The sequence below is a fragment of the Acipenser ruthenus genome, chromosome 1, assembly GCF_902713425.1.
Source record: "Acipenser ruthenus chromosome 1, fAciRut3.2 maternal haplotype, whole genome shotgun sequence".
In the NCBI taxonomy this organism is placed as follows: Eukaryota; Metazoa; Chordata; class Actinopteri; order Acipenseriformes; family Acipenseridae; genus Acipenser; species Acipenser ruthenus.
Window position 1 is genome coordinate 23,274,167 of NC_081189.1, and position 14,590 is coordinate 23,288,756.

Below are 14,590 nucleotides of genomic sequence, written 5' to 3' on the forward strand. Positions count from 1 at the left end.
TATGTATTTCTGAGCAGCTGTAGATAGCTTTCAGTGGCTAAGGCATGACAAACATTTCAATACTTTTCATACTCAAATAAATGAAAGCCAAAAATGTTACCTACATATGACAGACAGATGTGAGCAGAGATTATATTTAGGATATATGAAGTGATTTTTTAAACAAGCTTTAAGAAAACATGTGGTAACAAAAATAAGGGAAGACTTGCAGATGCAGGGAGAGATAGGCAGATGAAATGGTTACAGTTCATAACAACTGAGGAAATTACTGTTTTAAACTTTCATAAAACATTTACAAGTAATGTAATATTTAAGCATTACAGAAGGTATTACCAGGGATTATGAACAGTACGAAGCCAATGGTGAGTCAATTCCTTCCATAAAACATGAAACCTTTGATTATATATGTCAATGGAGACATTGTAAAGGGTTTATCACACTATTTTTGGGAAGACATTGAAATAGACATTGTATGTGTGTGTTAAAACCCCAACGACGAAGACACAAGTGCAGTTCTGACCTGTTCGACTTTCTAGGGCCAGGTCAAGCTGTTTCTCTAGTTCACTTGAATAAACTGAACACTAGGATCTTTGTGTTAGAAACAAACAAACCCTCCATGGATCTGGAGGGTAATTCTTTGCATGCTCATTATGAGAAAATCTCATTAAATACTAATTTCAAACCTTGTCTGGCAGGGCTGGTCATTGCATTTGCGCACTTGTGGCTCAGGTTTAGTCAGGTACCGGCATTTCTTGTTGTCCACCACACTGGTAGTCTTATTCATGATCTTGGTGCAAGTAACTTTTGTTTTTCTTTCCCCTGAAAAGAGAGAAACACAACAGAGAGGTTTTGCTTTGTACTGAATTTTCACCTACAGAAAGCTGATGGTTGTTTTGGATGGCAACTGTGCACCTTGGGGCAGATTTTCAAAGGTGACTAAATTTTAGTCAGAAGTCTAAAGTTACACTTTATCTTAGACGGCTACATTATCGTCATGATTTTCAACAATGACTTTGGTAAATTGACGTTTGCAGATGCCTAAGTCTGCTATTTATGGCAGCGACAGCTAACTTATCTCAGAGGCTCTAATTGGATATAGACGTGTCAATGTGCTTGTCAAAGACTTAGGCTTTATAGCCCTCCGTCTATTCAAATTATTTAGTCGTATTACAATGCTTGCAACTCAGCAGGAAGTGATGTATTTCGTCTATAGTTAGACGTTTAGACGGCGGCTACACCTGTTACCTATTTGAGAACAGATCTATGCGCGTCTTTATTGCACACAATGGCAAGCAGCAATGAGGCTAGTACGTCTGGTACAGCATCAAAAAAACAGCTAAAAATAGAAAACCAAACTTCACAAAAGAAGAAAATGAAGTACTTGTGGATGAAATTCTTTAAATATATAAATCATGCGGGACACAAATATTACAAACCGGGGCTGGGAAACTGTGTTACAAAAGAGAAATGCGATTTCCAAGACAAAAGGAAATAGTGAAGAAATAAAAAAAGAGATGGAGAGACATTAGGCGAAATGCAAAATACAGAGCAGCTCAAATAACCGCATCTACCAAAAAAATGGGTGGTGGACCCACTCAGACTATTATATCTTTGTAAACTTAATATTCCAAACTAAATTAACTTTAATTTAAAGATGACCCTTTGTGAATTATTTCACAACCTCAGTGAATTATATTCACTTTACTGACATGTTATTTACACTCCATTGTAGGCTATTCATTTATCAAGTGTACGTTTTTATTTATTTGATGCAGACCAATTTATTTGATGCTTTTGTATTTTGGTATGGTGTATAGATGTTTATGAAAATGAGTTAACTTCTGTGTAAACTCAAAACTATCCGCAGATCTGAAACAATGTATCGGTTTAGTTGCCTAAGTATGCGTAAGCTAACGAGTTTGAAACATTGTAAATTAATTGAAGTGCTTTACTGAACAGCCTTTGAAAAGAATGAAAACGCTAACAGATCTAGTTGATGAGACCTCTTTATTATTTATTCTAAGGAATTTGTGAAGTCTGATAATTCTGATTCTTTACAAAGTAACTGTAATGGCTGTGTTTTTAACAATGCTATTACCTAATGTTGAGAACCAGAAACCCTCTCTGTGGTGCTGTAGAAAACCATTACAGATTAAGTAAAGGTTGTAAATAAAAAATTAAAATGTTTGAAAAGTGTAGCTGTTGTGGATGGAAATACCAAGCCGTGAATGTCAAGCTGGGCTCTGTCATATAGGGATAGTAGTATATTTTTTACAAATTATTGCTAATTCTTCACAGAGACTTAAAATCTCTTGTGTAATGAGGCGGAAACGATAGATAACTTTGTCCTCTGGTAATTCTAAAACTATATGCCCTAATTTGTCTTCTTGCTCCTCTTCGAGCAGCTCAAACAAAAATCAGTTCAAGTAACAGATCTGCCATTGCACCTTTAAACTCACACACAACTTCCCCATTTTACAGAAGTGCTTTACACTGTGTTGCAGCAGGTGTAACTTTCGATGTCTAAACTACTGTTTCTAGACATCTACATAATCTGACAATCACACATAAAAATGTTAATGAGGTAAAAAAAAAAGAATAGATGCCAATAGATGGCAACAGATGTCTAAGGGCATCAGGTGGGAATATTAGATGCTTAAGAAAATCGCTCTTACACTAGACGCTAGACCAAATGTCTAAAAAACTGAGTTACACCCTTAGTCGCCTTTGAAAATGTACCCCCTTGTGTCTAATTTTTTCAGATTTTATTCCAAGTCGTTTGAACTACACTAACCAGCAAGAGTGCTATTCCTCAATGCAGCTTCCTAAAAAGAAACCTTTAGTCCACAGTGCTATTAATCCTTGTCCACTGGAGCGTCATAGCCGCCCCTATACCCTGGCTGAACTAACTACTGATTGATGACAGCTAATGCCAGCGGGCAGGACAAGTGGCACTCTGGGCCACCTTCCCCCTGGACACGCCACGCTGCAAGCTGGAGGCAGGAGAGGAGGAGGACCAAACAAAGAAACGATGAGGAGGCGTAGGAGATAGGGCTATTACATTTGATTACTTATGTGATTAGAGGCTGGATTCTCCTATATATTATATCTATATATTTAAAACAACAAGTGTAGTACTTATTTGCAGCACTTTAGGACACAGGCAACTTCAATTAACTCGAATACTCAACATATGAGATGTTTCAACCCCGTTTACTTCTCTGCCTAGACAAACCAGACACAGCAGTTTCTCTGTTCGGACAGATTTCAGGCAAGCGCAATACAAAAACCCTGAATAGGTTAAGGTTCATTATGTTATTTTACACCCTTATATTTTTGACGATATAGCTTGACCCACTGATATGTTATATTGGCAAATATGGAACTATGAATGTCAACAGCACTGTAGGATTAACAGGAACTATGATGTTATTATTTGCTCTGTTCAGTAACGGATCATCTAAAATGCCTATTGGCTGGTTTCACAGAAACTGAATAGAAATGATCTTGGACAAACTAATGTTACCTTACAATTTTACAATAAAAAAAATAAAAAAAAATCACATATGTTCTATTTGGCATACATAACGGCTGAATGGTAACCCAGCCACAACACAGCTATTGTAAAATGATAAACATGTACAGTTCTGCGTTGCACTTATCACATTTCAAAGTGGAAGCATACTGAAGTGCAGAACTGTTCAAGCAATGTGTGAAACTAACTGGAGTTTATGACACCTCTGGGGCAACAGCAGGCTTAGAGGAATTAGATTGTCACGGAAAGGCAACAACACCTAAAAACAGATTGTTCAGATGGCTGGTGGAAGGGTGGCTGGGTATGTGTTTGTAACAATTAATCTGTATCGACAGCCACCTACCAGAAACCAGCCAGGTTCTATATACTGTACCAGCCAGAATCCAGAGAGATTTTATATTTTCGATGCAAGTGAATGAGAAATGAAAATTACTGAAGGCAGGACAAGGAAGGGCAAGATAGAATGGGACACAATTGTTTCAAACCCACCCCAGAAACAGGACTCTCACCCACATTTCAGGTCTTACTCATTCCAACAACCATGCCTAACTTGAGTATCAGTGGTCCATTTTGTATATTAGGGTCATAATATAACGTCTCAAATGTATCCAATCCAACCTGCGTGATGTACAGCAGTAAGGCGGTTGTAATCTAATGTTGTGTGCATTCAACAGGGGACAAGTTAAGTGAAGCAATTGCATTTATGCAGTTCTTTTGTTGTGCTTGTGTGTGTGTTTGAGAAATGAAAGGTATCCCCTCCTACCTCCACCACACACAGCGTGGCAGTCCTCCCACCCAGAGTGCGTCCACATGAAGAGAGGCTCAACAGTCTTGGCACTCCGGTTCTCTGGGGGAGGGTCTACAGGAATGGTGTACTCATAATGGATTCCATAATTTTGGTCATTAAACAGCAGCACCTGGAAGAGAGGAACAGGGTTAAGATGATAACCCCCGGGTGTGTTCAGGAGGAGGAACAGTAATTGGTTGGTTTGGCTGATTTCAAAAAATAATTGCCAGGTAACATCAGTTTGCTAATTTCCTGCACCGTCTTGCCTGAACACAGCTTTAAAGTAGGGTGGGAAGGAGTTGCACAGAGGTGAAGTTATATGCCCCTGAGTCCTGCAGTAAATCAACAATGCCTAGACCGGTGTGTGTAATTGAAACAAGGTTTCTCTATTGTCTTCTGTTCTTTCCACTGACAGGGCCAATCCTCTTTCCATGATTTGTCTAGTGTTCCAGAATTAAACAAAAAGCAATAGCTCACTGTTTCAGAGTAGAGGTTTACAAGTAGATTTCAAATCCACGTGTTCACTTATATTATCTGAGTGACAGGAATATAATGAGCACTTCAGATAAGGATATAAGGAGGAGTCTGTATCTAAAGCACCATTATAAACCATATAAGTATTTTTCTAACTAGACAAGAAACATGTAATTATCATTGTGGGATGTGCATGTTAAATTTCATGATGTAGATTCAGCTTATAAACAGTATGCAATATGGATCTCTATTTATAGAGGAAGGTCCGCAGTGGCCTTCCTACAGATGTCAAGACTGCCTAGTCCCTGACCACCTTCCGGCACCTCCTCAAGACTCACCTCTTCAGACAGCACCTGTAGAACTCCTCTTTTCCCTCTGGACGCTTTATCACTCTTCCTTAATATGCTTTACTTGCTCTTATCTGCTCCCTATTTTACTGCATTTAATCCTGTACTTTAGAGTACTGTAATCTGTCACAAGTGTTATTTAATCTGTAGTATTTTGTATTTAATTATATCCTGATGTAACTATCACTGACAATGTTATCTGCTCCGTTATTGAATCGTATTTTGTCATATACTTGTACTTACTAGAACCGAAGTCATTGTATTTTATCTTGCTCTTAATTGTATTAATACTTGTACTGTGATTCTTGAAATATATTTTTGTTTACGACTGTAAGTCGCCCTGGATAAGGGTGTCTGCTAAGAAATAAATAAATAAATAAATAAATAAATAAATAATAATAATAATAATAATAATAATAATAATAATAATAATAATAATAATATAGCAAGACAAAATAGTTAAAAAAATGTCATTTATTAAATGATAAATTGTATTTTTATATTTCTATATTTTTCTGGCTGACGTATGAAGTGGAATTTGTTTTGGATTTCTTCTTCTGTCTCCATACAAATCACTTTCTTTCATGTTGCTGGGTGTCCAAAAGTGCTGCAATGATTCAATTAGTTTCCTTAACCTGCTTGGTATGTGGTGTGGATAAGCAAGGGGAACATCCTACTAAAGTGGCTCTTTATTTAGGAGTCTTAATTTCAGATTTACTGGTAAGTAATCAATATTCTAGGCTTTCATACCAAAAGATGGAGCGGAGAAGTAGTGGGTCCTTTGGCAGAGATTTTCTCCCATAATCCTCTTCTGACATAGTGGACAGTTGTCCCAGCAATGTTAAATGAACCTGGATGTTCAATCTTCCAGTCACTGTTGATTGAGTGTTTACTGGCATCCCGTAGAGCTGCAAAAAAAAAAAAAAAAAAAAATACACACTTGGTGTTTGCTCCTCTCCAGGTAACATAATCGGTCTATTCACAGTTTTACAAGTAGTTCTGGTCTTGTTATGTGATGCTTGGTGACCGACTGTCTTCCATCCATTAAAAACGTATTTTATATTTTTTAACTTGCAAAAAACACTTCTATGAAACTGATTTTAATGTGGCAAAAAATACTTAAGATATCATCTGGATATCGCTTTCAAGAGCCCCCACGGTCAGAGATGTACCTCCCTCTATGCAAGAACAGAGCTGTCTGCCGGTGGATAAGCCCTTTTGATTGATGTGAGCCATTCTCTATGATTCGTCTAGCTACATGAAAGAGGGCCTCTTGGCAGATGTTTTTTTTTTCTGATAGCTGTCAGCTGACACAAGGTACAGCTCCTTACTTACAATGAAAACCACATGAGATACAGACCTTGGCACACATGCCATTAGATAAGAGCACAGTTTTGTCTCCTGAAACAATATCTCAGGAGACAGAGGAGATTAGTTGTGCTATCAAAGACATGTATCTCAGAAACTCTTTCACCGAGTTACCTCAAAAAGGTCCCACCGTGTGAAAAAATATTAGCTGAGACAAACATATAATTATAGCACGAAATGTGCACATATGAAGATGTAGGAATGAAATACTGCAACATTAGTGACATCTCATCCATTCAGTGCCATCTATGAAATATAACTCACATCAGTATTTCATTGACTCCTATTATCACCTATTACCATGCATTTACACTAACCCAAGGAAATTACAGTCATTAAATGAAGGTGCTTTTGTGTGCCTGTCTTAGCTTAAACTAACCTGGAGTAGAGGAATTGATGATTGCTAGTGATGTCTATCACATACCAGACCATTTCTGCAGATTTTCTTGGTTGGTTTAAGACTACATGGTAACTTTAGTTTAATGGGCCCTTTCTGGTATATTAACTGTTAATAACTAGCTTATTAAAAAGTTACATGTTTTTAAAAGCACATTTAAATACAACAGTACTCTTTATTGGTTTGTAAACAGGTTACTGTACTACATATTAAATAACCATTAACAAAATAGCAAGCTAGTTGTTAAACTAGACACATCAGTTGTTGTTTCTTTTTGGAGAATTCCCTGTAATGCTTTCAATATATTGTTTAAGATTTTAGGTTATTTTAGGTTGTACACTATGTTGTACAATTATGTTTAATTTATTTCATAATAACATTTGGCCATACTTTATTTTGTTGTTTTTTTTAAAACTGTATATGTCTCAAAGAATCCTGCAGCATGAAGCACATTTAACATTAATAACGGTATTTAAACAAAGATGTTTTATTATTATTATTATTATTATTATTATTATTATTATTATTATTATTATTATTATTATTATGTTTCCAGTACTAAAAAAGGTTACACAAGTCTACAGATCTGAAGGGACTAAATGCATGTGTCCTATATAGTATTTCAATATGTATCATGCACTTAAAACATTAATTATTATTATTATTTTTTAAATCATTACCTGAAAAAGACCTGGATATGCGGTACATTATGATGGGAATCTGTCAAATATACATTCTTTGTATTTCTTTGGAAATACAAGCATGCACCAGACTTACGTCTCATTAGGCTAATTGACATTATTACTTGACTCCTTTTTATTGTGCTGGGAATCTTTTGACCCTTTTTTTTACATATTTAAAATATGCAAATATTTTAAATGCAACTCAGGATGCTGCAGCAACTTTTCACCTTCAGCATTGTCTTGAAATATTTCCATCCAAGTGGAAGTTATGTATATACTGTAATACAAGCATAGAACCAAATCTTCAACAGAAAACCCTGGTCATAATGTTGCTAATAAGAAATAATAAAAAGTATTTTAAACTCTTGGTTAACACTGGACTGGATTGAACACCACTTTTTTTTTTTTAGGAGTCAGGAAAAAAATAACAAGGACAACGTAAAAAAGTAATTGACGGCCCTTGAATTCTTTAGAGTTTCATTTAATAACACATATGCAGATTTCACTTAGGTCTTCTTTAAGTGTAAAGGGGAAAAAAGTAATACAAACAGCTATCAATCAATGGAAAATTCCATGCAGCCAGTATTTCAGAATGACTCTTCAATAATATTTTCTTTACCTAAGTAGCTGTGTGCAGGTTTTTCCTCCACTACTCTGATTCTTCTTGCTCCTGCTGGTATCACCACCGCTTCAACATAACCTGGGGAAAACAGCAACCAAGGTTAAAAATGGCAAGGAGTCCCCAAGCTGACACAGGAAAAGCAGTACCATGCAGGAATGCAGGGTGAGCCACACTTTCATGGGTTCCCTGGTTTGAATGCTGATCCTGATCCTGGGTGCTGCACTGGCCTATGTGGCTGGGCATAGTTCTCATCACGCTTCAATGACTGACACATCAGCCCCACGACTTAACCAGTCGAAGGTTTACCACTGTAGCTTGGTAACAACCGGTGCTTGGATGAAAAGAGGTGATTAACTTGACCGCAGGAATGGAGGTTGACAGCTGTCAGCAGCAGGTAACAAAACAGTACCAACGGTTCCTTTGCATTCACAAAATGACTCTTTGAACTTGTTACTTGTTGTACTGGAGCATTTAGTTGCTCACTATGATACTGGCTGCAAACAAGACTTAAGCCCCTTTCACACTGGCACTCCTACCCGTGTCCGGACCCGGGTTCTGGCTACCCGGGTCACAATCCCGCATAGTGTGAGACCATGTACTTGGGTCGTACCTGGGTTAACCTGGGTCCCAGTTACCCATCTGAGGATGTTGGTCGACACACTTTGACCCGGGTTGAGCGAAACAAAATGCTTGACTCAGCTGGACTCTGGACTCTTAACCAGAGGGTCGTGGGTTCAATCCCAGATGGGGGACACTGCTGCTGTACCCTTTTACTAGATTGCTCCCGTAAAAACCCACTGTATAAATGGGTAATTGTATGTAAAAATAATGTGATATCTTGTAACAATTGTAAGTCGCCCTGGTTAAGGGCGTCTCCTAAGAAATAAATAAATAAATAAATAAATAAATAAATAAATAAATAAATAAATAAATAATAATAATAATAATAATAATAATAATAATAATAATAATATTATTGACGGTTGTTCGTAAGCCGATTAAATAACAAACAGCCACACCTGTGTGAAGGTTTCACTTTCACAAGAAACATTTCTGTTTAGCCATATTTTTGTTGATTGAGACACTGAGCCAGATTGCAGCACGGATGAAGAAACATTTGCTCCAATCAACATTTGGGCCGACGGTTCAATCTTGAGAAGCTTGGATGGAAGCGTCAGTAACAAGCTGCTTCAGGGGCACTGATACGCACATTGTGCACTTGCGTCTGTCACCCAGATCAACCCTGCTTTATCAAAAGCAGTGTGAAATTGTGTACCCGGCCTGCATGACACCGGGTCCTGAACCGGGTAGGTTCTGACCCAGGTACAGCATCCCAGTGTGAAAGGGGCTTAATTACAGCACAGGGTAGTCAGTGCAGCTGAAATGCTACAGCTACAATGCAATTAGTAGTTTGTGTATAATCTGCAGTTAGTTATCCTATTCCAGTACATTTTCAGGACCCTTGATATGAGATGTTCATCGTAATGTTTTTTTTTTCCTGGTTAAACATTTTAAATATATCAATAATACTAATAACATAATAATTACATTTACTAAGCAGTTGTATGTGCTTTTTAAATCTATGATAAGGATAAGTGTGGTGCTCTGGTGTGCTAACAAATTAGAAAATGCCTTTCAGGGCTAAGAAAGGTCCAAGCTCTCCTGACAACTAGCTGATTACTTAGCAACATGATCCCCAGGTCTGACTAACCCTGGGCAGGGGAGACAATACTATCACAGAGAAGACAAGTTGGAAAGAGACCATGAAAGACATTAAAGGTGACTTTTTTTTTTTGCTTAGTGCACAACACAGTAGACTTACTTTAATGACCGATGATAGACCTTCTGGGATTATGGATTTATACAATTTCCTGGCGCACACACCCTATCAGATTCAACTGTTTTCCCACTGAAAGTGCAGATAACATATTTACCTGCCCCCCTGGTGTGGTTGAAATCTCCTTTAATGACTTTGCACGATTTGCCGTTTCCATTGCACAATCCACAATTATCTTCTTTGGCTGATGATCCCAGTATACCGTCACAGCTGATTTTCTGTACAACAAAAAGGGAAAGGTTATCATATCAATAACTAATGCCAGTTATTTGTTGCAGAAGGGTTACTCTCTTAAAAAGGGAATGCTCATATGTCTGGAACCTGACTGCACTGGGATTACTCATGTAACTGGAATGTTTCTGCATGATCGTCTTTTTAATGTATCAGCAATACAAACTGAGGGGAAAAAGAGAAAAGAAAAGATACACAGGGCCATATTTCCAAAGTGATACCTCCAGTATTTAATATATAAATACCAGTTGAGAAAACATAGCTGTAAAAACAGTCGGCAAAACCACCTGCTTGTGCTTGAAAGCCAAATAAACCCTCACTATACAACCTGAGCCAACAATCTGAATGTGCTGAACTCTGCTAAATGAGATAGTGCTATTTCATGCTTATCAACTAAATAATACTTCCATGGATTCCTCTGACATACTGTAACTTTGGTGTCAAGCTTTAACTCCTATGCAATTTATTTTAATTTGTATTATTTAAAATAATTTCCTATATACAAAACCTTTTAGACTGTTGTTAAATAAATTAATTAATTAAAAAAAAAAAAAAAAAAAAAACTGGTCAAACGCCAAAGTTACTTTAGCACTAAATACTGTTGTACATAATATCAACTCGTCAGAAGAATGCTGTCTGACTGTATTTTAGACACAGGATCCTCATACTGGTTGACACAGCTGTGCCCAGGGATAAATAAAAATAAAGGAGCTTTTTTTATTTTCTCCCTACAATTAAAAAATGGCCCTCAGGACTTGCTTGCCTTTTCTTTTTTTTTTCATTTTTTTTTTTTAGTATGTTACTTAGAAAATAGACATGGAAAAAGTGACCAGTGAACTGTGAAACACAACCACCAAACAGTTTGAAGCCAAGTTAATGGAATGGCAGCACGGGAGGCATTACATTATATTATTTCATTGTGACCTTTAAAGTTTGCCTCTTAGAACAAGTTAGAACAAGTGCATAAAATAACTAAACTTATATCAATTTCCAGCTTTAAATTCAATATCTGCTACTTTTTCTCAAATTGTGAAATAATGGTGTCGCTCAGCACAGAAAACTGGATTAGCAACCTTAGTATATAATTTGCTTCATACAACGTTGAATGAAACCTGTTGAATAATGTTACGTTAACATATTGAATTACATACCGCTTTGCAGTTTTCCATATACTTAACAAAAAACTAACAAAAATTGAAAAATGTGACATTTAGAAATCTAACATGAAATACAATACTACTGGTTTGGCTTCTGGTAGACTTCTGCAATATCATTTTGTAGTTTTTTTTATTATTATTACATGATGTTACATAAAATTGTTTATATTTCGCTTTTTTTTTTTAATTAATGTCTGAATTCTAGAATTCTAGGTGATGCTATATATATTACTGCTGACCTTGTATACTGGATTCCTTCAGGCAATGGTGTGCCTTCCTTGGGACGCTGCATATGTGTAGCACATTGTAGAAATACTGTGTGCATGATGAAACAAGCCTGTTGGCTGCAAGGAAATGATCTTGGGCAGCTATTTAGTTCATGACCTTTTTTTCCACTCTTATGCTTTAATCAGAAACTAAGGGAAATCATCTTTTCATTCTACTTAATTGAAAGTCATACTTTTCTGATATACTAGACACTGGGAATTTCTTCAGTGTTGAAGTGGGTTGGCAGGGACTTTTAGACTGAAATAAATCACATATTCCAATTTCAGGGAGGTGTATAAAACATGTGGGATAGCCAGGGATTAGAAAGATGACTACTAGTTTTACAGACTAGACTATTTGTATTAGTTCCACTTAGTTGTATGTATGTGCTCTGTATTATATAAAATCAGATCAGGAGTTCATTCGTAAACAAAAAGGTATTGGATATCATGATAAGGAAGAAGGACAGCATTTTTGTTTACAGAACAGCTCATGGAACAGGAAAGCGTTTTGTATTGTACATGTTATGTATATAGAGGTTTTTTGTTTTTTTTTCATATGGTTAAAAATTGCAAACTATATAATTCTTGCCAGTCAGGCTGTCAGAGGTACTGGATCTGGGATCTCGTGCAATCCGGCACAAATGAACCCCTATATATGATGTAAATTTATACTTTATACAATATTTAGTAGAACAGCAACACGGTTTATAAATAGCATTGCAGTGTTCCTTCCTTTTCAAACTGTATTTTACCAAATTACAAGTATGATTATTGTCCTGTCGTCTTCTGTGCCATGACAAAACTTTAACAAAAAATCTAAAAAAATATGAACGAAAGTTCATTTGTTCTGCAACATTCCTTGATAATTGTGGGTTGTTGGTCAGGTCTGGTATGGGAGTAGATGTGAGCCGTTAAGAAGACAGCAGATTACAGCTGCCCCCGTGATGCCAAACTGAGCTTTCAATGGAAATTATAGTAACAGAAACACACTGTCCAATCAGTGACTGACTACACAAGAGGTTTCAGCTGTCCTGTTTTCCTTGCTGATTTTTTTTTTAATTGACCTGCAAGTCCATGTTTATGGATGAATGCAACAGACTAAAAATAAATAAAGAACACAGACGCATTACTCGTACACCAAGATTGCAGGAGTGTTTGGTTTCACTTTCAGTTCGTACTGCATCAGTGAACAAATATATAAATATACAGTGGTTCCCAAAAGTAAAGTTTCAAAAAAATATTATGGTCCATTTGAAAATAGTTATGTATAAACTACAATAAAAATAAGTCTTAAAAATGAGTGTGGTCAGATAATTATGGCAGGAATCTGACAAGGATTATTGAAAATATGGTTACTGGATCTTTGACATTTTATTACAGTTGTAGATACTGAAAAAAATATTGTAGTTTCAAAGCATTATTAATGTGATGACAGTGATGAAGTTCAAATACAGTTTTTTTTATTACTTTGAACTTTCATGGCCCACCTACATAAGCCTTTTGAGTGTTATAAGCTGGTTCTTGGAAGACCATAATTTAAATAAATGAATATTCCTGACACATGATGAAATGTGCAATTATAAATCCCTTCCAAGAAAGCTTTTGATGTATTTTACACTAATGCATGACCACTGACCCTGGATGGTTATATCTGACAAAGTGTGTTACTAACCTTTATTGCGACGGGGAGATGATCGAGACAAATACACAAATCTATATCAGTTTACTGTAAGTTTAGATTTTATAATAACTATTAAACTAGTCCACAGTCCCACCAGATTTTACAGTATGAGAGGAAAACGTCTGTCACACAGCTTTCCATATCAAGACATAGACTGGACCAATGGTACAAAATGTTGTTGCCTGCTGATAACACAGATGTCTAAATGATTTATCATTTTGGCTTCCTTCTATGGGTATCATTAAAATGTTCACACCTGTTCTCAGGAACGGTATTTCTGCTGCTTAAACTAATATATAATTTCCTCCAAAAGATATGGGAGTTGGCTAACATCACACTTATGCGTGCTCGCAAATTATCGGCTTTGTTTTTGGGGAAAAGGTTTGTTATTAAAATCTGTAACTGTGGCTGATAAATTTCTCCACCATTATGAACCCACATACAGGTATTTTTGTCCAGAAGGTACAGGTGTCACAGACTGTTATAGAAACAAGCAAACAAATATCCAAACAAGAAACCAGAAGGAAACAGTGTGTGCTCACCCTTATAACAAGTTTACCACAGTATTTTTGCATGGTATTTTTGCAGTTTTCCTGTGCTTTTCCTATGATTAAAGTCTACATTTACCATATTTTACTTTGGTTTAGTATGTTTTAATAGGCTTTGCCATACCTCTCTGGTGTTTACAGTACATTGCTTATCATGTATTCAGTATGCTTTGTTATACTTTACTCTGGTAAACTTTTACACGGGCATAGTAACATAACACGCTTCACAGATTGTCTCAGCCAAATCATTAGAATAGGGGAGGAGTAGTATTTTCACTATGGGGTAGATGGGTATCAGTGGTAAAATTGTGCATAAAAAGGTGTAGGCAGTTGTTTGGGCAAGTTATGCATTTTTTTAGAATTAGTAATAAGGGGATCATACTATACCTGGCACGTGCCGTTTGCACAGATATCCGATTCCTGAGGTCCACACAGAGTCCCGTCAAGTACTTTGTCAGCCAGCAGTATCGGCTGGTCTTTCCCCAATGTGGAGCAGAATAAAGTGCAGGGTTTCTCTACCAGGAAAAAAAAACACACATTACACATTAGAGCTGGAAAGATTTCTCGTGGTTGATCAAGCATTTCACTGCTGTTATATTAAACAATTTGAGGCTCGTTATTTGATCTTTTATGATAGGCCAGTGGCTTTTCATT

General features: G+C 36.6%; 1 protein-coding gene across 1 annotated transcript in view; it reads right to left on the reverse strand.

Annotated features, from left to right (window-relative positions):
• Window positions 1-14,590, reverse strand: part of LOC117973137 (A disintegrin and metalloproteinase with thrombospondin motifs 19-like) — a 109,935-nt gene that overhangs the window by 13,375 nt on the left and 81,970 nt on the right. Inside the window, exons 14-19 of the mRNA XM_059022272.1 lie at window positions 14,324-14,451; window positions 10,148-10,268; window positions 8,211-8,291; window positions 5,894-6,051; window positions 4,299-4,452; window positions 684-819 (exon numbers count right to left, since the gene is read on the reverse strand). Coding sequence (XP_058878255.1) covers window positions 684-819; window positions 4,299-4,452; window positions 5,894-6,051; window positions 8,211-8,291; window positions 10,148-10,268; window positions 14,324-14,451 — 778 coding nt within the window. The remainder of the gene's footprint in view (window positions 1-683; window positions 820-4,298; window positions 4,453-5,893; window positions 6,052-8,210; window positions 8,292-10,147; window positions 10,269-14,323; window positions 14,452-14,590) is intronic.